Here is a 26170-nt window from a genome sequence, read left to right as displayed (position 1 = left end):
TCTCTTGGTGGAAACGATTTATTCTGCATAAGCAATCTGGAGAAAAAAATCAGTGTCACTGTAAAAGGTTAAAATTTCACGAAGTACGCTCCGTGAACACCGCTGTAACAATCCTTTGATCTACGTCATCAGGCAACCCATTGTTTCTTTCCTCTTTTCCCATTCCCCCTTTCTCTCCCCCCATCCCCCCGCCCATCTCTCTCTCTCTCTCTCTCTCTCTCTCTCTCTCTCTCTCTCTCTCTCTCTCTCTCTCTCTCTCTTTCTTTCTTATCATAGTGTTATCCCTTCCCATCTCAATGAAAATTGAAAACGTTCTGCTGTTTGCAGATACATGTATGATTGTTTCTCTCTCACTCGGCTAGGATTAAAAACCAAGACATCAGGTAATTGGTGTCTAATGCCAAAGTATAGATTCTCTCTTTGGCCAATTTAGTCACGCACGTGGCAGCCCAGCTATTTATTATGTTCTGCCTATAACACACAATAAGTGGGATTTTGGGGTGGGTACGAAAGAAATCAAGGTCATAAGTAACCGTGCACAAGAGCTGTATAGGGAATTGGTTTCTGGGGTCTTGCAAATACCAAATATTTTATGGAAAGCGCTTTCGAACTCCAAGACGTCTGGTTTGTTTTGCTATCTTGGAACAAACGAAACAGAGATGTCTTGAGGTGTGACCTAGTTGTCTGATTTTGTGACCTGGATGTAAGGTTTTGTGACCTAGATGTATCCTTTTGTGTGTGCAAGCCATGCGGGTAAGTACAGCGATAGCTTGCCAGTTGAGGAAAAAAAAAGAAGAAGCAGCGTATCCGCATTTGAAAAACAAAACAAAAAAAACCTGAAAAAACAAAACAACTTAACCTTTTAAAGGCGAATATCAATCTTACTTGGACCAAAAATAAAAAATTACCGTTTTCATCAAAAGACAAAAAACAAATTACAATTTAAAAACTTGAGCTTTTATATAGAGCAATATCCACCCAACGTGCTCAAAGCGCTTTTTATCAATATTCTTACTGCTCTTATGGTGGAAACGTTTTTTTTTCTGCGTTAAAAAATAATATAAATGAAGACTATTATTTGAAAAACAAAAAAATCAGTGTCACTGGCAAAGGGTTAATTGCAGTACTCCTGCATCCTGTGAGACTCCTACGGCACTTGCTAATCATAAAAAAGGAAATAGCAGCAATCAACAATATTAAGGTGAAAAAAAAAAGAAGAAAAAAAAAGTGGGTGGGGGGGGGGGGGGAAGCAAACCCAGTAGCAATGCAACCTTTTAGCGGCGAAATTCGATCTTTGACCTAACACCAAATCTTCTATCATCAAAAGACAAGTAACGGCAAAACTATTATAGACAATTGAAGTCCGAGTTGCGATAGTCTGACCACTCTCTTGGTGGAAACGCTGTATTCCCCGTTAACAATAATAAAGATAAAAGCAAACTACTATCTAAAAGCAAAAAATTAGCTTCGCTGTTAAGGGTTAAGAACACCTGCAACTGCAACTGCCAGCATCCTTGAGATGCTCAACGTCACCAAGGTCACCAATCGACACGTCTCCCTTTCGTCGGCATGCACCCCCCCCCCCCCCCCCCCCCCCCTCCACTCTTTCAAGGTGGTGGTGGCGGCGGGTAAAAAAGGCCTTTTTCTCTTTCATTCAATCAACTGGTCTGCTGGTGGACCCTAGGCCTCTCTACAAGTCCAAGAAATAATACTCACTTTTTCTCTGCTCCAACGAAAATATCTACCCCCTACCGGTCTAATTATTTGTAGCAGACGACAAATTTCTCAAAACGGTCACGTGACACTATAAAAACAACACAGGAAGTCCATGAAAGCTTATTTACGGCATTTCCTTTGAACCGTGTAAACAACAAAATTTCGTTTTCATTCGACTCAACGGGTCAGATTGGCCGGTATTTTTTTAACGAACTAAAGTTCTGAAAAATCAAAATGTTTCTTAGAAAGTTGAAAGATGCTAGTTTTTGAAACAGAGGTAGGTTTTTTTTTAAAATCTTTATATTTTACGTGAATGCATGCTCAAGGCGAGTTGGACGTGCAGCGGAGGTTGGTCGGCCAAAGGCGAGGCTCTCTAGACAATCCTTGATGAATTTCAAAAGTTGTGTTTGAAATATTTACATGATTAATTCCTCGCGAAATCGTGTGTATTTACGTCTGGTTCCAATGGTGCCGCCCAAGGTTTTTAAAAAAGTTTATTGAGAAAAAGATACCTACGGAAAAAAGTGTCCATAGATAGGTATGCAATTTGGTGCATTAGTGCAGTAAAAATTGGTGCGCAAAATTAAAATTAGTTTAGCGGATGCGAGACTGCGTGTGTGAGTGTGTGTGTGTCTCTTTTTTTTGGGGGGGGGGGGGGGTGCCTGCGTACACGGTAACGGGGCATCTCGCCTCAGGATCTACGTACACGTAAACTGGTTTACACAAGCAATAGATGGTCCTGGCTGTCGTGACCGCGCGCGCTCGTGTGTGTGTGTGTGTTAAGTTTTTAAAAATCAAAACAATTTTAACCATTATTGGCGAGATTCCATCTTACACTCCCCAAACTCCAGATCTTAGTCTTAATGTTATCATTAAAAGACAAGCTTTGCGATTTATAGTTTAATTGAAGCCCGAGTCGAAATTCTTACTACTACTACTGCTCTCTTGGTGGAAACGATTTATTCTGCATAAGCAATCTGGAGAAAAAATTAGTGTCACTGTAAAAGGTTAAAATTTCACGAAGTACGCACCGTGAACACCGCTGTAACAATCCTTTGATCTCCGTCATCAGGCAACCCATTGTTTCTTTCATCTTTTCCCATTCCCCCTTACTCCCCCCCCCCCCCCCCATTCCCCCGCCCCTCTCCTCTCTCTCTCTCTCTCTCTCTCTCTCTCTCTCTCTCTCTCTCTCTCTCTCTCTCTCTCTCTCTCTCTTGTCATAGTGTTATCCCTTCCCCTTCCCATCTCATTGTAAAATGAAAACGTTCTGCTGTTTGCAGAAACATGTATGATTGTTTTGTTTTTTCTCTCTCACTAGGCATTTGAAAAGAACAAAAACCTGGAAAAAAAACAAAACAACTTAACCTTTTAACAGCGAATATCAATCTTATAGACCTGTAAATTCTCAGTCAATTAACTGAAATCAGTCAATTTGTCAAATTCAAATATTTAAAAAAAGGAAAGAAAGAAATAAATAAATAAAAAAAGAAAGAATTCACAAATCGTAGTCCATGACCGTAAAGTAATTAGGAGTGTTCCACAGCGCTACGCATAGCTCATGGGGACCGTTTATATTAACGATGTATATATTGCCAAGACTAAGCGACGCTTTTTATAAAAGGCGTGTCTGAACACTTCCCTGGGTATTTTCACACATCCTTCGTTAAATTATTTTTTCACTTTCCAAACCCGCCATGATCCCAACTGTAGCCAATTTTAACCAAGCCACCGAGCGATAAATTTCACTGTTTCATCTAAGCCAAAATTGACCACATTTACCTGGCGAGTCTCAAAACTATGATTAAGTAAATTGCGAATGCCAGAAGTACGTTATGTAGACACCTTCAAATCGAAAGTTAGGATAGATTGCTACAAGCACATTTCGATTGCCTCACGTTGTAAACAAACTGGTTGATCATTTCTTCACTGATTGAGTACCTGATTATAAGGAACAATGGTAAGTAGCCTAATTAATTCCCGTGCAAATCAGGACGTTTTCTGGCATTGTTTTGCTCAAGCCCAAGCGAGCTTGCTGTTTTGTGGCGATTTACCTTCATTTCGATTCTTTGAATTTTTCCGCTATGCCTGCCGAAGTTTCTTCTTGATAATTCACTTCTACTTAATAATTCGGTGTATTGGCCTGAAGTCATATTTATTTACGTTTTTTTTTTCTGTCATTTACTGATTGAAAATCAAGTTTGCTCATTGCTACATTATTCTAATGTTCTCACAATGGCTGAGCTGTTCGTGGATCGCAATTCAATTCAGACTTGTCGAGCATCGATAAAGATGTGAGGAATAAATTCAATTGGTCATGGCTAGAAGTTAAAGATGATAATGGTGATTATTTTTCTGACTATGTCAAAAAAATTCCAGAGGCAGGAATATGACTTTGATGAAGTCATCTTTACCTATATGAATGACATGCTTATTTAGCATTCCTTCTACATCAAATTATGGCAGTCATACTTCCAGTAAGAAATAACACCCACCATTTTAATGTATTGTATTTTTCACTCTGCTCTCCAATGATGCCCTTATTTTTTTAAAAATAATTGAATCTTCAGTTTGTCGAGTTTCAGTCAATTTTTATGGAGCTCATTTACAGGTCTAATCTTACTTGGACCAAAAATAAAATCTTACCGTTTTCATCAAAAGATAAAAAACAAAATACAATTTAAAAACATGAGCTTTTATATAGGGCAATATCCACCCAATGTGCTCAAAACGCTTTTTATCAATATTCTTACTGCTCTTATGGTGGAAACGTTTTTTTTTTCTGCGTTAAAAAATAACATAAATGGAGACTATTATTTGAAAACAAAAAAATCAGAGTCACTGGCAAAGGGTTAATTGCAGTACTCCTGCATCCTGTGAGACTCCTACGGCACTTGCTAATCATAAAAAAGGAAATAGCAATCAACAATACTAAGTTGTAAAAAAAAGAAGAAAAAAAATGATGGGGGGGGGGGGAAGAGAGCAAACCCAGTAGCAATGCAACCTTTAGCGGCGAAATTCGATCTTTGACCTAACACCAAATCTTCTTTCATCAAAAGACAAGTAACGGCAAAACGATTATAGACAATTGAAGTCCGAGTTGCGATAGTCTGACTGCTCTCTTGGTGGAAACGCTGTATTCCTTGTTAACAATGATAAAGATAAAAGCAAACTATTATCTGAAAGCAAAAAATTTGCTTCGCTGTTAAGGGGTTAAGAACACCTGCCAGCATCGTTGATATATGCTCTACGTCACCAAGGTCACCAAGCGACACGTCTCCCTTTCGTCTTCATGCAACCCCCCCCCCCCCCCCCCTCCACTCTCACGGTGGTGGTGGCGGCGGATAAAAAAGGCCTTTTTTTCTTTCGTTCAATCAACTTGACTGCTGTTGGACCCTAGGCCTCTCTACAAGTACAAGAAATAATACTCACTTTTTTTCTGCTCCAACGAAAATATCTACCCCCCACCGGTCCAATTATTTGTAGCAGACGACAAATTTCTCAAAATGATCGCGTGACACTGTAAAAACAACACAGGAAGTCCATGAATGCTTATTTACGGCATTTCCTTTGAACCGTGTAAACAACAAAATTTCGTTTTCATTCGACTCAACGGATCAGATTGGCCGGTATTTTTTGACGAACTAAAGTTCTGAAAAATCCAAATGTTTCTTAGCAAGTTGAAAGATGCTAGTTTTTGAAACAGAGGTAGGTTTTTAAAAAAAATCTTTATATTTTACGTGAACGCATGCTCAAGGCGAGTTGGACGTTCAGCGGAGGTTGGTAGGCCAAAGGCCCACCTCTCTATATTCATTGTCATTATCATCATCATGAGGCATTTCACTCCAAAGTTCTAAAAATTGTGTCACCGCCAGTACGGCTTGTCACTGCCAGTACGGCTTCCACTGCTGCTGCTCACTAAAAACTGCCTAGTTGTTACAGTTACACTACACAGTATTAGAATAGAAGTAAAATCAACGAAGGATTAATCCATAACGATCACATTGGCATGCAGATGTTTGGCCTTTTGTTCCGTTTCTGGGCATGAATGTCTTAAAATTGTTTTTATTTTAAAAAATAATTATTGTTTGTTTTTTTCTCCTCTATCTGACCATTTGGTCGCTCCCTGAATATTTCTGTTTGCTTTTTAATTACGACTTTTTGAGATCGGAGTGGGGACGAATATTACCTAGGGGAATTAGGGACACAAACCCCCCGAATTGTGCTAATTAGTGATGAAAGCATGATTTTTTAATGAAAAAAAGTTCGTGCTCTAAGGTTTAAATTGTGATATAGAACCACTTTCTCATCACGACAAGAGCTGAGGTATCAGCAATTTAGATAGTGTAAAAATTCACGGTGGTGATGAAACTTGCCGCCTTCACAACGACATTTTGCTTTGGTGTCAAAAGGTCACAGACTACGTCATTGGTACCGAGTACACATGTAGCCTACACTGTTGCTTAAATCGAAATCGGAAGTAAACTTATCATTTATTCATAGCATACAACTTAACAAATGCATTCATTTACCATTAGAGTAACATAATTTTCAAAAGTATTTGTTTTTAATCCAAAAGTATACCAATTTGGTTATTTCAAATTTTACCGGCATTGGAACGAGGAACATGAGATTGTGAAATCGAAGAAATCAAAGTTTTGGTGGTCGAATACGAATAGCAAAAAAAAAAATCATGATTTTTTTCCCTCTCATATCTTTTGTATATTCCGATAGCTTTCAAAGAGTATAATCTTTATTTCCTTAATGTCTTATTAAATTAGAATTATTTGAAAATAATAGACTCCCGCTCATGTGAAGATATCTATAAACAATGCATCGCATTCTGCGGTTGCTAGTTGTGTCGTCTGCTTTCGGGTCGGCGAGGTCACGAAACGGTGTCTACTTGAACTCTGTCGCCTTTTACCCACCTCATAATAATAATAATAATGATAATAATAATAATGATGATGATGATGATGATGATGATAATAATAATAATAATCATCGTCAACATCATTAGCAGCATACTGAGCACCTAGATATCGCTTAAAGCATCAATTTTATGTGTCACACTAATTCAATACAGTTATGTTATTATTGTGGTTTGCGTAATAATATGGTTCAAATCAAATATCAGGTTGAAAATGTCCGTATCATCATCCTCTTTAACATGACCGTTATGAGCTGCCTCAACCCCATCACAAACAATCCCGTGATCAAGTCACTTAACCCATTAAATCATGACGTTGACAATGTACTAAATCTTGTACTAACGACTAACAATTATATAATGGCAAAGTGCAGTATTGAGGTGGATTGATAAAAATGATTAATTTGGCAAGAGGTAAAAATAAAATAGAATGCCTAGTTCTGTCAAAGCGAAATATTGTGGTCAACGGTACGTGACTTTTGTACCAGCTATGGTGTTAAGACTTTAAACGGATTAGCAAATGATAGTGACAAGCTAGATTTGTCTGTTGAAGACCGCTCTGAGGATACACTGGAGGTCCTGAAGCAAAATGATACCAAATGGCACAAATTCTGTCGCTCTTGATATGCGGCACAAAATCAGAAGGCTCGCTGTGAAAAATGAGAAATCACAAGAAAACTTGTCAAATTATCCCAATCTAGACAATATCTCATCATCCCACTGTCCAAGGAGGCAGAATATGCGTTTTCCCTCAGATGACGTTATCACAAGAAATAGGACACATTGTATGCTTCCCTCCATTCAAGAATGACAAAAGACATAAACGAAAATATCCGGGTGGCTACAGAAATTATAAACGATGTCCAGATTCTCTCCATATTTTCAAATAGCGATTTGATTGCGCAGGGAGTTCATTAACAGAAGATTTGTCATATCCGTTTTATGAACATCAAAAAATGCTGAATATTACCAAAACAAACAAAGTTCTAGTTTTGCTGTTGCTGAAATTGTTTCTTCTTCTTCCTCTTCAAGCTGAAACTTCCTCGTGGAAGGCTCAGCAGCAGTATACCCAATTGTTTTACTGGGAGTAATCCAAATTGTTCCTAAGTCGTATAGTTGAGGGCAGAAACGAGTGAAGATGGTAGTCCACTCTAGATTGTGGCAACATAAATTTGCCAGGTTTCCTCTTGTTCTGTTGGAGGCCGTGTAATGACACTTGATCTGGTTTTTCTGACCTTTGTAAAATACATTTAGTTTATTCTTCTCTCTCCTTTCCTTCAATGGTTCCAAATGGGGTGTCATATATGACTTTGATTTGTTTGAGGATTTTGTTGAACGAATTTTATAGCTTTTTTTGGATTGATTCTATTTACCTCATTTCGGAGGTGTGATCGGGATCCCATACCTTACCGCTTTACTCGAGTGTTGGTCTAACATAAACTTTATAGCATTTCTCTTTTATGGTCACTTTGTAGCCGAAGAGGTTTCCTCTCAAGAAACCCAGGGTGGAGTTTGCCATCCTGCATATGTTTGCAATGTAGTCTTCTAAGGTCAGGCGATTGTTTATCGTTACTCCGAGATATTTTGCTTTGGTGACGTCTTCTAGTGTGTTGTTGTGTATTGTGTATTATCTTTCTTTTGTTGGTAGTTTTCTGGAATCAAGGTCCCCATGAAGAATTTCTGAGTCTTTCTTATTATGACTTATTGGTCTGTACAAAAGGCTGTCATCCGCAAATAGTCTCAGTTGAGTTCCTAGCGACAATCTTTCAGGCAAATCATTGATGTAGATAAGGAACAAGAGGGGACCCAGTACGATACCTAGGGACACACCTGTAGTGCTGGAGCTGAGTCTGACATTGCTCTTTCAGTTGTTTACGATTAGTGAGAAAATCCATTATCCAGTCGTGTGTGTTACTCATGATTCCATATCTCCACAGTTTAATAGCCAGAGTATGGTAATTGGCTTTATTAAATGATTTACTAATGTCTAATAATATAGCATCTGTTTGGAGTTGTTTATTCTTGTTTTCTGTTAGGTTGTTGCAAGTTGTTATTCGTTGTGTTTCACAAAAGCGCTCCTTTCTGGAGCCATGCTATATATAAAACATTCAAGTGTAGAACAGAGCAAAGAGAGAGAGTCCATAAATTGTCAGAATCAATCAAGATGTATAGCAAAGAATGCTGTGAAAGAGGTTGCACCCAGTCGTATGTTCACCCAATCAGGTTCAGAGACAGACTCCAGCCGGTCCTACCAGGCCTCGGCAGCTAACCTCAGGAAAGGAATCATTTTTAGCCTTCATTAAGACAACATATGGTTTTCTTGAACACACTGCCATGGAAAAAGCTGACAACGAGGTATTGGCTTATCTTGCGCCGTTAAAATAATTCAAAGAGATCAGGATAATCTAGAAAAGGCTGCTGTTGAATTCTCTCAAGCCTCCCAAGAAAAATGTGTTCCACAATCATTTGTCTTATGAATATGATTTTTGTTGGATCCTAATCATCTAAAAATGTTAATATACGTCACCAAGAAAGTCTTTCATTTTCGAAATTAATAGTTACCAACATCACCATAATCACTACCACTATCAGCACCACTGCCTCATCATCACCATAATCGTCATCATCATCAACATCATTATCATCACCGCTACAACGATCACCACCACCTCATCATTATCAATACTACTATCTCCATAATCACCTCATCATCATCACTACCACTACCATCACATCATCCTGATCATCATCGTCTTCGACATCATCATCATCATCATCATCACCACCACCACCACGTCATCAACATCATCATCATCACCATCATCACTACTATTACCACCACAATCACCTCATCATCATCATCATCATTATCACCAACATCGCTTCCACTATCATCTTCAGCACGATGACGACCAACACAAGACAAGTAAAACTAATACCAGCACCATCTCCTCCTCTCCCACCACCCCCCTTCCAGTCCTCATAATAAAGCTATACTACCTGCCCATACGGTCCTTTATCACATATAGGCGCATTTTTAACAAGTTATTTAAGCCAAAATAATCAACCGCTTACACGGGCTAAATAATAATATATTTTTAAAGCGCCGAATTGTCAACAAATATTTCATGGATTACGCCCCTTCGTTTTAATATAGTTCATATAGGCGGATTTTCATCTCCCTACTTTACACTGTTAGATGAATTTCTCAATGTGGTTCTATATCAACATCGATTAATAGTGGTCTCAAGTTACTTTGTACCAAGTTTGGTGCTTTCATCACTAATTTGCACAATTTTACCCTAATTCCCCTAGCTATATGACAATTTGCTAGAAACTAGAAAGGAACCAAGAGAGAGAGAGATTAAAAAAAAAAGAGGTGGGGGAGATGGATGGGACATTTATCCCTTGCAACGTTCTGTAAAAAGAAGACGGAATTTTAAAATAATAAAAGTGGCGGAACCAGGAATTGAACCCGCAACGTCGATTCTGGTAAATCTTCCAAGGCAGATGACTAAACCATTCGGCCATGACACCCACTTCGAAGTCGATGCATATTGTGTTATATATGTAGTAACAACTGATTTAATGTTGGTTAATTTTATGTTTTTATAGATATTTTATTCATCATCATCATTGCCTTTTTCACCCTGGGTCAGGGTATAGGCCACAGACAAATAGTTTCCATCCTTCTCTATCCTGAGCTAATTTTTTTATCTCATTCCATATCTTACCACTTCTCTGTATATCTATAAAAACATAAAATTAACCAACATTAAATCAGTTGTTACTACATATACACAATATTTGTCGACTTTGAAGTGGGTGTCATGGCCGAATGGTTTAGTCATCTGCCTTGGAAGATTTACCAGAATCGACGTTGCGGGTTCAATTCCTGGTTCCGCCACTTTTAAAAAAAAAAATTCTGTCTTCTTTTTACAGAATGTTTTATTAACTTTCCTTATGTCTATGTGCATTTGGAAACATTCCATATTCTGGAATGTGAATAATTGTTTAAAAGAGCGGAGTTTCAAATATGCGTCTGGGGATAACGAATTTTCATTATCCCCAGACAGGTGTCTGGGGATAACGACAACCCTCTTTTAAACATTTTTTATTCGAAATGTCTGCGTACACGCAGTTTTTAGTGAGCAATAGCCTAGCCGCCGCCCCTTCTCGCTATTCTTCTCGGTTCTCACCCCTGTTGTTCCAAATTACAAAATACCAACAGTCAGCTTAGCCTCCCCCCCCCCCCCCCCCCCCCCCCCCCACCTACTTCTCAATATCCTTTAAAAAGAATCTCAAGACACATCTTTACTGTTTTTTCTTTTATTGACACTATGAATCCTTGATTTGGCTATGAATTCTTTTTTTTCTTTTTTTCTAATAATTTATATTGTTAAGTGCCCAGAACTTGTGTTGTACACGAGAATGAGCGCTGTATAAATGTGTATTATTATTATTATTATTATCTTAAAAACGAAGTGGCAATTCAGACTTGAGTCTGAATATCTCCCGTGACTTTTGGACTCAATCTCCAAATTGCATTCATAAACACGTGAGAGGGAGTTGGGGGGGGGGGGGGGGGGAGACTATTGGCAGAGGGTGGAACTGATAAGTTCTTAAGAAATTCTGTTTTGATCATATCAGACTGACTCAGCTCATAACCCCTGCTTCGGTCTGTTGAAGTAGAAGGATTTTTGCTTGTCTAACATTATCAGAAGTAATTTTAAAAAATAAAAATGTCCTGATTTTGTTTGGACATCGTGTTGTGTTGTTTAAAAAGCTTTTCCTTTATACCACAGTTACTTTAACTGCCTTTTGCTACTTTTATAGAGTTTTAATTCTTTTCTTTTTAATGTCTAACTGGACTTCCAATTCATCAATGATTACTTTCTTATCAAATAAAGTGGGTTTAGACTACCTGTTGATGGTTATTATAACTATAATTGTTATTTTGATTTGCATCAATTCTTTAGTGATGGCTCGATGTCTGTCGTTTGACATAGCATAAAATGACCTCTTTACAAATTGGCTGCCAACTTTCATGCATATTCATTGATAAACAGTTATTTAGTAAATTATAAAAATAGCATACATGAAACCACCACATCCCATATTTTGTCATGAATTCAGAATACTTCACAAATTGAATCGAAGCCAAAGGATTTCCGTGATATCTACATTGCTACATTGTGTCTTTGGGTAAGGTACTCAACACACATTTCCCCACTAGACTTAAGTGTGAATAAGTGCCTGGCTATTGGAAGTGGTGGATATTATCAGTGTTATTACAAAAGGGATGCCTGACAGGTGACTTGTACTGCATATAATGGAAATTTGTTTCCATGTGGCCTGCTGTGGGAATAAATGAAATATTGTGAAGCACATTGCGCATGTAAATCCAGGAGAAAATTTTTTTTAAATTGTTCACATTTATTTATAAAATTTTATCTTTCCATTTATACTATCATTTTATTACCTAGGGAACTGATTTAATGGATTCTGATGATGATTATGAGGAGGTTGGTGACGAAATACCAATGGCAGAACCTCCTGCTAAGAAATTGAAGACGAAAGATATTGATCGTCGTGAATTTAGTCTGAATGAAATAAATAAATTGAAGAGTAATGAGACAATGTTTGATTCCAGTTTCTTCAGAATGCAGGTGAGTGGAAGGTTGAGGTAACCGATATAGAAGAATTTTAGATTAAATTGAGGATCCTATGTTTCATTTTTTGGTTAATTTATCAGCTAAATTTCCTTTATTTAGCATATATTTAATTCGAATGGTTATATGATTGAAGTCATTCTTTTAGGACAGCAGATCTTTCCAGTTTATCATAACCTTCAACTGTTATCATGTCATGTTTCTAACTTAGGGTTTTGATCACCAGTTCAGGAAGGTTAATTGATTTTTTAAATGAATCTTTTATTTGTACTTTGTGATAGATTAGCGTCCTCTCCAAAGGTTTACTAGCAATTGAATCCTATGTGTTAAATTTTGGCTTCCTAACTACTTTTTAACTGTCTCACCTTTTCAGATTTTTTTCTCACACCAGTGCCCGTTTTCCAATTTTTCACTTTCATGAGCCTTTATAAGAAGCTTGATTCCAAAAGTATTTCAATATTTGCACATTGATGATTCGGGTCTATTGTTCTTTATTTTTAAATCTCTCATTACAGTTTATGCTTTCATCAGTTTAGATATTATGGTTAAAAGCACCAAAAATTGAATTTTAAAATGTTTACAAAAAAAACATCAACACTTATCTTCTTAGGTCTGACTAATCATTACTGATTTTATCATTTTTGTTGGGGTTTTATTTTTTTTTTGGTCATCATCATGAGCTAACAAATATATGAAAAAAATGTATCCATGTGTTCTCAACATCTTCAGATATTATATCATCTTCTGTCTGAAGACCACTAAATCTATTTTGAAAGGATATTTTAAAGGTTTCTCTTGTCTCTTCTGATTGAAACTTTTTGACGTCATACTTTATTCTCGTATTTCTTTCTGTTTTTCTTGATGTGAGTTTCATTTTCAGCTTAGCAGTTACTGAATTGTGGTCAAATCCAATATCAGCTCCTCATTTTGCTCACATACCCTGTAATAAAGAGCTTTTCCAGTGCTGTCTGATAGCTACTGGTCAATATGGTTTTCTGTCAGATAGTCTGGGGATACCCATATAACTTTGTGCCATTTTCATTCATGGTTCCAAGCCCATGTTTTCCCATTTCTTTCTCCCATCACTGTTCATACTGCCAACTTTGGCATTCATCTTGCCCATAAGAACCAGCTTATTTCGTTTTGGTACTTTGCCCACAGTTGTCTGGAAATGGTTGTAAAAGTTTTTCGTTGTCATCTTCCGCAGCATTTTTTGATGGTGCATAGCACATCGTGTGATGGTAGTAGCTTTCTGGAATTTAGATTCAAACCTTGCTTTGATAATGCAGTCAAATATTGGTTCCCAGTCCATGAGACTTTTAATTGTTTGACGAGACAAAAGCAGAGCAACTATTGCTTCGTGTGGTTCATCTTCTCCTTTTCCTGAATAGAGAAGGGTTTCTCCAGTCTAGTTTAAGTTCTCCAAAGGTGTTCCATCTTGTTTCACAGAGTCCGAGCAGAGTGAGGTTATAGCTCTTCATTTCTTTTGTGATTTGAGCACACTTTCCTGTTTCTCTCATTCCATCTTCCAATATGGGTAGGTGTTTTCTGGTGGAGTAGTTGGGGGGTTCTTGGTCCAACAGCTTCCTTTCGGCTTTCACTGAAGCACGTCATATCTCTCCGATGGAGAGTCCTACTTCCCCCCAAGGTAAAATGAAGATTTTTGGTCGCTTTAGAGGTTTCTATAACAATAGTTCTTTTTATAGAAGGTAATTGGCCGCTGCCCACCTTTTCTAGTAGGACTATGGATTTTTTCTTTCGGGGTTTCCACCCCTTAGACTATTGTATTCTAATGGTAACGAGCTCCATCTGCCCGAGTTTGAATTCACAGTTGTCTCTCTCCTAGATTGACTGCCTGCCATGGCTCAAGATCTCAATCTACACGGGCCAGAATAGGAGACTTCAAAAACTTGCAAATTCTTTTACAAATTTGCTTACAAATATCTTTCAAATGAATCGCATAAGGGACAAAGGGTTGTCTTCTATTAACCTTCACCAAATCCGGAATTTTGAGTGGAAGTGAATTAGATTATAAAAACATGTGCACAAATTGATTACATTAAGAGTTCATTGAAGGCGCTTTATCTGTGCATCTCTGAATGGTTAGTCACTAACTTTGTACACTTTATGGAGACTATATAATCATTAATAGAATATCTGACTGGTAAGTAGGAAGGTCTTGGGTTTGGTTTTCTGTGGAGGAATGCTGATTGATCTGGAAGCATTCTTTCCTGTGTTTTTCTTTCTGCTTTGTCTTTCATCATATTATATATTATTCAGTGTTTTTTCTTTTTCTCAGTCTTTTCTTTTTAATTTGGTGGAGTGGGTCTTTATACCATTTGTGAAAATTCCGGTCCTCATCATTTGTCATGCATATTTCAGGTATTGAAAATGTCCCCTGCTAGTACCTATGCAAATGGATGTATTTATTCTTTTCCCTATTTGAACTAAGGATGAAGAGCATGCATCATGGTTTTATTTTTCTTCTCTTTAAAATTTTCAATTGTTTTACGTACATTCTAAATTTCATGCCAAGCAATATCTATTGGGAAATCATTGCATACATTTAAAACACTTTTAATCCTTAGATTACAGAGTTGGTCAAAAGTCTATCATTAAAGCAAAAGTTAAGGGCAAGAATTGAGTCTGCCGTTGAGTTCCTTTCTAAAACAATGAGTCAGCTTCCATCAGGAACGGATATTCATGTAAGAAAAATGTTTCATGGTCTTAATTTAGAATCTGACTGCCTTTAAGAAATATATTCTCCATTCTTGGAAAGTTTTAAAGTAAAAAGCTTGTTATTTAGTTAAGTTCATGAACAATGATTTTTAACAGATGCAATATTATGATATATATTAATAATTATATTATTGTTACACCTCATATTTTCACTTTCTTCTTCTTCTTCTTCTTTTTCTTCTTCTTCTTCTTCTTCTTCTTCTTCTTCTTCTTCTTCTTCTTCTTCTTCTTCTTCTTCTTCTTCTTCTTCTTCTTCTTCTTCTAATTCTTTGTAACTCTGTGTCATTATTAAATGTAATAAAAGTCAATATTCTGAATTTTTGCCTCAATTTTTGCCTCAATTTTCAAATTTTAGATCCAGCTTTAGTGCTTGGCCAGTTTTATCATACCCTAATCTTTTTGAAACATCATTGATGTGTTTATAAATAGGCATGAAAATTAGAGATGAGTATGACATCTTTAATTGTTAAAAAAATATTTTATTAGCTTTTTTTTGTAATTGGATGCATGTACACCAGTTGTCAAATTGTGCATGCACATGTAAATGTTAAGTTGTTAAAGACTCAATGGAATGATTCCTCGTGTATTAAATTATTATTATTATACTTCATTAGCTGAAAGGCAAGTCATGGCCCAACAAGAAGGGATTCCATTTCCCAATGAATGAAAACCCAAAGTCTACAGGAGGTGTTTTTCGATTCTTCCCTCCATCTGAAGTTCGTCTGGTTGGAAGCATCAGCCTTGATACTTGTGTAAAACCTCATGTGGAAGTCGATCTTGCTCTTGTCGTTCAAACGGTAAAGGAAAACCAGAAGTGGAGATGTTTTATGACTTTTTAAAAAGTTTTATTTCTCAACATTTGAAGTTACTCCATTTTAGTCACAGGCTTATTAGCAGAGGCTCTTATCCTTCCGCTTTTCGCCGAATCATTCCTCTTGATTGGTCTACATTCCGCGATTCCGCTTTCAAGGCAAGAATTCCGCTTTTCAATCAAGAAAAATAATTTTAAAATATTAGCTATGGTTTATTTCGTCATCATCCTCTATGATCAATCAACACACATTTTGTGTGTCTGACTATTCCCTTCATAGTCTGTACAGTTGATGTCAGATAATATTATATTTTAGGGAGGGGGTGGGAGGAGTCAATGACCGAAGTATTATTATTATTGTTGGCTCCACAATGTGAGGTAAATGACCTAGTAATATTATATGTTTACTCCAATCCATAGTATTATTGAGTAGGCTTCTTTCCCTATTTTATTTTAGCGCTGTGTATGTATGTGTGTGTGTTCATACGCCAACATGCGCATTTGTTTGATTAGGTGTGTGTTGGGAGGAGGGGGGGGGTCCTGACAAGGTTAAATCCAACCACTTAATGATTTGCTCTGAGACTGCCAGGGCCTGTGACCTCTATTATTATTTGACCCCCTTTTTAGTCTTTAAACAATTTGCAGTTTTGTAGACATTTTATAGTATATCATTTGAGAACTTTGGATTGTCTATTACATTATCTGCAGCAAATCATGTCGTAGTTAATATTAGTAAGTTTATTCCGCTTTTTGGTCTCAAATTCCGCTTTTTATGTACTATGATTCCTCTTTGTGGCTATTGGGGGTAGGAGCCTCTGTATTAGTATTAACCAGAATAAAATGACATTTTAATGTACAATTCAGTGCATAATACACAAAGATGAGTATAATTGTGAAGATATACAACATTTAATTGATGTGCAATGATGACCTGACCACTGGCATTGATTGGTAGCATGTATCACATATTCATGGGATCAAGAATTAAACATCTTTGAGAAGCGTCTTTTGAGTTATCAAAAATATCAATTTCCCTCTGCCAATTCATCCTCAAAATTCAACATTTTACTGGGAAGTTTTGTGTCGTACATTTCAAAATGGAAATATGAATATTATTTTAGAAAATAAGTAAATTAAAAAAATGCAGTGCTTCAGCTTGAGGGCGAGGGGTGGGGGGAATTAAGAATTTACAAGTCTATGATAATAATGTTAAGTCAGATTATCAGTTTTGCTCATGGAACCAAAATGAAAAGAATATCTTTGCCCAAAATAGAACATAGCTATTATAGTGGACAGTTATGCTATGTAGCTCCTGGTCTTGGCCAACAAGTCCTTTAATTCCCTATTTTCATGTTTCTTTTTTATTGGCCTTTGGTCAAACAATGCATATAGTTTAATGGTTCATTACTTTTTAATATTTGGACAACAGGCATTTTTTGAAGGCAAAGATTACTTGAACCAAAGACTCATGAGGAAGAAAGCATTTTACTTGGCTGCATTGGCTACCCGTTTATCCAAAGTCAAGGAAAGGATTGGAGGTCTTGAATATGCATATCACATGGGAAATCCCTTGAGACCAATTTTATGTGTTACAGTGAAGGGTATGCCTCTTATTTAATTATTTTTAGAAATTTTTCTCTTCAAGTTCACTGTATTTTGAAGAAGAAAGTTAAGAAACATTTTAAAATTTCCTATTCATTTCCAATCTTTAATATACAGTAGTGTTATTTTTCTCAATCCGATTAATTTATTTTATAGAACAGAATTTTCAACGTCCTCATTACCAATATCTCCACATATTCACCAATCCATCAATACCATTTTTTTTTTTTTTTTTGGGCCACTCGTGATTAATGCCAATCTTGTTATTCTGCTATATTTTAATGGGTGATCATTCTTTACTTAAAAACTCAGTTTTGATGATTTCACTAGAGTTGTATTTTCATAGGAAAATACTAGCACATGAATCTCATTAGTGTTCCCTCTTTCATTTAAATGTCCTTTAAAAAAAAAAAAAAGACTTGTGCTTTTTTACCACATCCTTATTATTTCTATTGATTTTCCTTTTGTTTAGAGACATGGCTATATTAAGGCTTTCAATTGTCCACAGGTGATGACTCCAGCACTGTGAAAATCAACCTTCATGTCCTTCCACGGTCAAATCGGTTCAAATTGTCAAAATTTCATATTGCTAAAAACAATGTCCAACCTCAGTGGTTTTTTGAATCCAAGTCAGACATAATAGGTGAAGATGATAATGATGATGGTGGTATGTATACTTTCCATGAATCAAATACCTGTTAGTGTGGAAGCCTAGTGGTATATGTCTCCTATTGTATGTAAAATTCGGAAAAGATGTATGTGTTAAAGTGCCAAACAAAGCAGAAAGAGAAATGAAAAAATCAGCCTTCTTTGATTATAGGTAGTATATCACAGGATGGTTAAGAGAGATTGAAAATAAAAAATAAGAACAAAACAAAAAAACCTCTGTTCCATGTGTTGTGTCATTTAGTGAGGTACTTGACACATATACAACAGATCTCCCAACTCCCTGACTTTTAACCAAAGTCCTCCTTTTTTAAAGAAACTTGTATCTCTTTTTACTGGCGTTTAGTTTGGCAGATCTGGTACAACCACATCCAAACTGGTGTGAATGAGTAGCTGGCGACAGACAGTGTTGTATATAGTGGAGGGCGGGTACAAAAAGAAAAAATACATCTAACAGATGACTGTAAAATATATAAATTTTGTTCTGTATGAACTGTAAGTGCAGTGTAAAATGTATTGATGAACATATCAAGGAACAATAATGATGATTATGGTAATAATAATGATGATAATGATAATAATATTAAAGAGCATTCCCATAGCTCTGTATGCCAAGTTCTCAAAGCTCTTTCCATAGATCATTAGCAATGCACTTACTAAAACCTGCTCACTCACATTTATTCTCTCACACGCTAATGGCAGTTTAAGATGAATAAGAGATGATTTTTTTTTAAAACTTGAGCTTTTATATAGCGCTCTATCCACTAAACGTACTCAAGCGCTTTATAAAGGGTCCCTGAACAACAGCAACACATAACATGTAGAATGAGACATGACGTCTGTTAGGCAATATTATCATTTTTTCCCCAACAGAGACAACACTGTTAATGGCCAGGTACTCATTTTACACCTGAGTACGATGAGAGGCTTTAACCCAGGACCTTCCGATCCAAAAGCGAGTGTCAAACCACATAGCCATACAATTTAATTGTTATCAAAGAGGAAGAGTTTTAGGCATATCTTAAATGTATCAAAGCTACAGATAATCTTAGCTTCTGTTAGGGAATTCCAAGCAATATGTCCAAACTTTCAGAAGACTTTGTTCCCATATGATTTCAATTTTGTTCAGGGCGCAAATGAGATTTGAAACAGTGAGTATTCTCGAGAGATTGTGTTCAGTAATGAATCTTGGATATAAACAGGATCGGAATGATAAACAACTGCTTTGTATATGTAATACAAAATGGATAACTTGGCATTCAGAGGTAGTCAGCGCAGTCACATAAGCATCACTGTGGCACTGTCAAAGTAGTAAGAAGTTCTGAGGATTAAACTTGGAGCACAGTTCCACACATGATGCGGTCAGTTTAACTGAATATCGAGAAGAGAATCACTTGTAAACCAGATAAGACTAGGGCTGGTGCAAAAGATTTTAAAGAGAGGAATTATTGTTTCATTTATGTAATTCTTCTAAATTATGAATTCATGATGTGTGCAATGCCATTGATTTATTTTTCCATTTACAATGTACTGTCTATATATATATATATATATATATATAAACCCAGATTTTTTGCACATTTGATTATGAAAAGTCTTGTACCACATAGGTGAAGGCTGGCAATATGCATATATTTTTAAAATCAAGGATGTGTAGTCAGGATTTTATATTTTATTTTCAGAATGATTTTAACATTTTGGTTTATGGTGACGCGGTTTTGGACAGCTATTTGTTTTTTTGTTTTGTTATTTTCTTTTTAGATGCCCATTCTTTGCCTTCTACAAAGCACTACAACACCAGTATCCTGCAAGACATGTGTCTGATTGACAATAATGACTTTATAAAGGAGACCTTATCTGATTCTGAGGGCTTGAAACAAGGAATAATGTTACTGAAGATTTGGATGCATCACCGGGAGCTTTCAGATGTGAGTAGCTGTGTGTGTGTGTGTCTCTCTCTCTCTCTCTCCCTTTCTCTCTCTCTCTCTCTCTCTCTCTCTCTCTCTCTCTCTCTCTCTCTCTCTCTCTCTCTCTCTCTATCTCTCTCTCTTCTCTCTCTCTCTCTCTCTCTCTCTCTCTGAATTGGCTAATATTTAAAGCAAAAAAAAAACAAAACAAAAAACCCGACAAAAACTGGAGACAATGAAATATGTCTCCCATATGTGGCTATTGTGGATGGGGATTACCTAAACTCAAATGGTTTACTTTTTTATTTTCATATTTGTATTGCCATAATTTGGAGTGGCAGGAGGAGGACAGGGACAGACAGTTGCATCACAAATATCGTCTAAGCCTGTTGAGTTACATTACCTGGCACTTGAACGATCCATGTGTATTTTGAACATTGTTAAACTTCACAACAAACCATCAAGCTAACATCTTGACGTGGGTTTGATCAAAAGTAAGAAGCATTTGAGATCACCTGTTATTTTATCATGTTCTTCCTATTGGTTTTATTTCAGGGATATGGTATGTTTTCAAACTTTCTCATGACTGCCTATGTTGCATATCTGGTGAAAAACAAGAAGCTGAACAAATTGATGAGCAATTATCAAGTTTTCAAAACAACTTTGTCATGTCTGTGTAAGTATCATAAATTTGGGATGATTTTATTATACTAATATATGAACATATGAAAAAATTATCCTTGTCGGTGAATATTCCATATATACTCAGCGCCACAATTAACGGAAATCTGTTTGATCAATATTATTAGCTTTCAAGCATATTTATGAACTTAATTGTTTTGCATATCACAGAAAAAGTAATTCAATACTAGTTCAATGATACTGTTACAATCAAATCAATACAAAGCAATCATGTCTTTGAAAACAAAAGTCATCCTCAAAATGAAGACTGAAAAAGCATACATAACGACACAGGTTTCCAAAAGTGAGTACCGTTCCGCTCATTAGTAGCACATGTTACCTCCGTTTGATCGCATGCAAGTCTGAACACGTCACCTCATTGAATGAATAGGTTCCGAATGTCTACTTATGGAATTGCCTCCCCTTCTCCCATCAGAGCTCTCTGCAAATTGTTCAGTTTTCCAAAGTCGTTCCATGCATACACGCATTGTCTTAACATGTCCCACGCCTGCTTGATGGAATTTAAGTCTGGACTTTAGCTTGGCCAGGACATGACTTTGAAATTTTATTAATCAAAGACTTGTTGGTTATATGTGCAGTGTGTGGACATGCATTGTGTTGCTGATAGATTGTTAGATGTTGTATTTCTTTGAAGAATGGAACAACACAAGGGCGAAGAATATTGGCAACATGGTGTTGTGCATTTAAGTTTCCAACTATCAATTGAAGGTCCTTTTCCAGGGCCTATCTTCAACAGTGCCCTTTTTGTTCGTCTTAATCAAAAGTCTTGTTATTGTTGACTTTGAACAGCCCAATCGATTTACAACCTGCATCACAGACAAATCTGCTCTGCACATGCTAATTGCTTGGTTTCTTTTAAAAATTTCAAAAAATGCAATGGCAAATTAAATGGGGTCTAATTTTATTTTGTTTACATATTTACAAAACCATAATGATGTAAGTACATGCATCATCGTACCCTTTGTCCTTTCATTTTCATTCGAGATACACAATAAAAATTTTTCTCCCATAATTTGTTGGATTTTATAGTGCAAGATTTTGATGTGTGTTCTTTAAGTGGGCATAAAAAAGAAGCGGGTCAATCAAATAACGATAAATTATAATATTATAGAATTTGACAATCTCTCATAATGTCTAATTTTCATATAAGGTAGGGTTTCTGAATTTCGACACCCTGTGACCTTGTTTTTTTGGCGTGCTTTGTTTAAAGCCTTGCCGCTCATTTTGTTTACAAGCTATCGACGTGTAGTTTGTATCATCAAATGGCTTTAATATCATACAAATTAATGTTTGACCTTTCCATTTACGCTCGCAGTTTGCATTTTTTGAGGTGTGTAATTTTTTTTCTGATAGTGGCCCTAATTTCGCCACTGGGGCCCTAATTTCAACACTCTAGTGGTTCTAATTACGACACTTATGTCACGAGTTCTACACACGCAGTGGCGTATCATAACTTGGGTAAAAAAGGTCCACTACTCTTTTCCGGTTGCAGGAATACATTTAAATTACATGCCTCTTTTTTCATGACTGAAGAATGCTATTTGATAGCTGATAATAAAATCTACCTATAATGATCCAAATAATAAATAAAAGATAAAGAAGTGGCTCTCCAGGCCCATGGAGCTGTAAGTTATCCTGGTGTCTATGGCATTAATCAGATGACAGCAATTGTCTGCTACATTTTGAATAAGACACTAGTCCATCATAAAATTATACTTTCCACCAGATCCATTAGACCTAACTACCCTATCACTGCTGGGTGGGCAGGTGGATCAGAAAACTACTCAACTTTACCAGGACCGATACCCATCCCTTTGCCAACTAAGTTATTTTGACCCTGAGATTGGACCATATAAACAGTTTTAATGCCCCCCTTGATTTTTCCATGCACATTATTAATGTCATAATTTCTGTTAATTCTGTCCTAAGTTTTGAGATAATTTGAAGCAGAAGTCCTATAAACAATTTGCTCACAAGCATAACATTTTGAACAAGCAATTTTCTGCCTTCTTATTTTATATAAAGACATTCTTTTTAACAAAAGCACTAATTCTGTTTTTGACAGCAAAGGCGGATTGGAAGGCATACCCTCCTTCTCTTTGTGATAAAGACCTGATGCCGAAAAACATGCCCACAGTGGAGGACTACAAAGATGCTTTTGATTGTGTCTTCATTGACTCTACTGGGTCGTACAACATGGCCCATACCCTTTCTGAGAATATTTTTAAAAGGGTAATGATGATTTGTTGTGTAAATCTTGATTTTGAATCTTCATTGATTTTGCCATGTCAAACAATATTCCTCTACTAAAAGGTCAGTCCGCTAAGTGGTGGATCCACTGAATAATCACCATCATGTCTTGTGTTATTGTAGTTATTAGTACTGGATGAGTTGGTGGTCAATGTGGAAGGTGCTTAAGGCAAAATGCGTCAAAATTATTTATTTTTTCTTTGTAACATGTACAATATTGAAAATATTATAAGTGCTTGATGAGGTTTTGTTTGTTTATTTACTATTGAGTGTTTTTTTGTTTTGTTTTGTTTTTAGAAATAATCTAGAATTCATTATTACTTTCCTCTAATTTAAAAAAAAGATTTGATTCATAAATTATTTTAGCATGGTAGTCTCTCTCTCTCTCTCTCTCTCTCTCTCTCTCTCTCTCTCTATCTCTCCTTCCCTCCTCTCTCTTCTCTCTCTCTCTCTCTCTCTCTCTCTCTCTTCTCTCTCTCTCTCTCTCTCTCTCCTCTCTCTCTCTCTCTCTCCTCTCTCTCTCTCTCTCTCTCTCTCTCTCTCTCTCTCTCTCTCTCTCTCTCTCTCTCTCTCTCTCTCTCTCTCTCTCTCTCTCTCTCTCCTCTCTCTCTTCTCTTCTCTCTCTCTTCTCTCTCCTCTCTCTCTCTCTCTCTCTCTCTCTCTCTCTCTCTCTCTCTCTCTCTCTTCTCTCCTCTCTCTCTCCTCTCTCTCTCTTCTCTCTCTCTCTCTCCTCTCTCTCTCTCTCTCTCTCTCTCTCCCTCTCTCTCTCTCCTCTCTCTCTCTCTCTCTCTCTCTCTCTCTCTCCCCTCTCTCTCTCTCTCTCCTCTCTCTCTCTCTCTCTCTTCTCTCTCTTCTCTCTCTCTCTCTCTCTCTCTCTCTCTCTCTCCTCTCTCTTCTCTCCTCTCTCTCTCCTCTCTCTCTCTCTCTTCTCTTCTCTCTCTCTCTCTCTCTCTTCTCTTATATATATATATATATATATATATATATATATATATATATATAATTTAATAATTTGACCCTGAGATTGGACCGTATAAACAGTTTTGAACAATATATATATATATATATATATATATATATATATATATATATATATATATATATATATATATATATATATCCTCATGTTGTGTTTATGGAAGTCACCAGGTGATAGAGCAATGGTACATTGCAATTAGCAGGAGTGAACGACTCCAGAAACAGATGATTCTTTACTTATCTTATCTTAGATAGAATATGAAAAGAGTCATGTGTCCATATACATAAGCTCCATAAGTTGAATAACAAAGAAATTGTAACCTGGTTTATTAAGTAAAGATATAAATCCTCCTGGCCTTTTGAACTCAAATTTATCGTAATCTCTTAATGAGGGGGTACAATTAATGTTGATTGCCATTAAATTTATTTCTATTGGATGGACAATTCATCAAATATTTACAAAAATTAAAGTGTTATCAAATTATAAGGAAGGATGTGCACTAGTATTGATATCTTACATAGTAGGTTGTAACTGTGATATTAAATTTTGTATTTTGCATTCGACTTAACAGATAAATTTTTCCTTCTTTTTGATTGTGTATTGTATAATTGGTCCATACATATCCGCCATGGATTTTCTCCCCTTCCCGGCAACCCCATATTTTAACATTCTTAATTAATTTTTTTTTAAGGTTAAAATTGAATGCCAAGCATCCATTGATTCAATGGCACAATCAGAGCAGACAGTTTTTGATTCCCTGTTCATGACCCCTGTACCATTTGGACAAAAGTTTGATCACATCTTTCAGTATGTATCATTATGACCTTTTATGTAACTCTTTTAAAGGGAGAAACCGATTTTTTTTGGTGAAGTTTTAGTCTAGATGCTCTTCCACTGATACAAAAGTACTTTTAGAAAACATACAATGGAACTTCTGAAATTTGGGTATCCTGACCAGAAGGGAACAAATTTTCCTTACCTTTCTTATTTGGAAGAGTGCCTTGCTTATTTGGATATTTATTCCTATTTCTAGAATACTAAAGTGCAGAATTGGATAATTTTTTAGATGGTAAGCAATTCAAGTACAGTAAAAGGTCAGGAAATTTTATTTTTTTTCTAAACCAATGAACTTGTTGTGACTTATGCTGATTTTATTGTAAGGTCACATCATTACAGTCTGCTTTCTTGCTTTTATACGCAGCTTGTGGTATGACACTTACCTTCAGACCTGTAGGTCCTTGGTTTGAATCCCGCTTTGGGTAGCACAAAGTTGAATCCTTGGCTTGGAAAAGGCTCTTTAATTATAATTTCTCCACACTCAAATATGAAATGAGTACCTGGTTGGTAATAGTGTTGTCTCTGTCGGGAAAAAAAAATGAATAGTGCTTTATAGGCATCATGTCTAGTAGAATCCAGGCTATATAAACGCTCAATTTAGATTTAAAAAATACAAATTTATAAAGAGGTGACTAATTAATGGACAGATAGACAAATGAATATTTATTTATTTATTTATTTTTTTTTTTTTTTCAGTTTACTCGTTAACAAGACCTTATTAGACAACATCTACACCAAGGACAAAAGTTTAATGAATGTAGAACTAGACATGGGTCTTGGCTGCAGGATATTGCTTGTGCAGCAACTCATTCTTTCTGTCTTGAGTAAAGCTTTGCTGAAACGGGCTGTGGTCATACAAGCAAAACCAATTTTAAGTTCTAAAGTAAGTTGGATGTTCAAACTAATCCACACAAAAAGTTAAGTGGGAAATTTTAATTTTTGATATTTTAATCTGTCAACGTGTCCAAATGTAATGGTGATGACGATTGTTAATCAGGATTTTTTCACAAATTTTGGTCAGAAAAATAATTTATGTCATTCAGTTCACAAATAAAAGTAGTTATTTATTTACTTTTTATTTTCTGTGGATTTGCTGAAGTCCTCAGTGGCTGGGACATTAATTGTTAACACAACGACTACTGCAACCACCACCACAATATCACTCTTATCACCATAACAACAGCACATCATCATTTCTACCACAATCAGTGGGAAATTAATGGTTAACACAACGACTACTACAACCACCACCACAAAATCACTCTTATCACCATTACTACAGCACCTCATCATTTCTACCACAAGCACAACTACTTCAAGCCCAATAACTACTACAACAATCATTACCATGTTATTCCTTCT

General features: G+C 36.3%; 1 protein-coding gene across 2 annotated transcripts in view; it reads left to right on the top strand.

Annotated features, from left to right (window-relative positions):
* Positions 1–26170, top strand: part of LOC144965339 (nucleolar protein 6-like) — a 58103-nt gene that overhangs the window by 1231 nt on the left and 30702 nt on the right. Inside the window, exons 2-11 of one of the 2 annotated variants that reach the window (XM_078900583.1) lie at positions 12130–12312; positions 14904–15020; positions 15669–15851; positions 17295–17466; positions 17976–18134; positions 19895–20061; positions 20596–20716; positions 22808–22974; positions 24663–24778; positions 25505–25691. In XM_078900583.1, the coding sequence (XP_078756709.1) occupies positions 12130–12312; positions 14904–15020; positions 15669–15851; positions 17295–17466; positions 17976–18134; positions 19895–20061; positions 20596–20716; positions 22808–22974; positions 24663–24778; positions 25505–25691 (1572 nt within the window). The remainder of the gene's footprint in view (positions 1–12129; positions 12313–14903; positions 15021–15668; positions 15852–17294; positions 17467–17975; positions 18135–19894; positions 20062–20595; positions 20717–22807; positions 22975–24662; positions 24779–25504; positions 25692–26170) is intronic. The other variant, XM_078900584.1, reaches the window with a different exon arrangement.

This window comes from Berghia stephanieae, chromosome 2, assembly GCF_034508935.2.
Source record: "Berghia stephanieae isolate SIO BIC M18660-M18661 chromosome 2, UCSD_Bste_1.3, whole genome shotgun sequence".
Lineage (NCBI taxonomy): Eukaryota > Metazoa > Mollusca > Gastropoda > Nudibranchia > Aeolidiidae > Berghia > Berghia stephanieae.
This window is presented reverse-complemented; position numbering and strand designations above follow the sequence as displayed.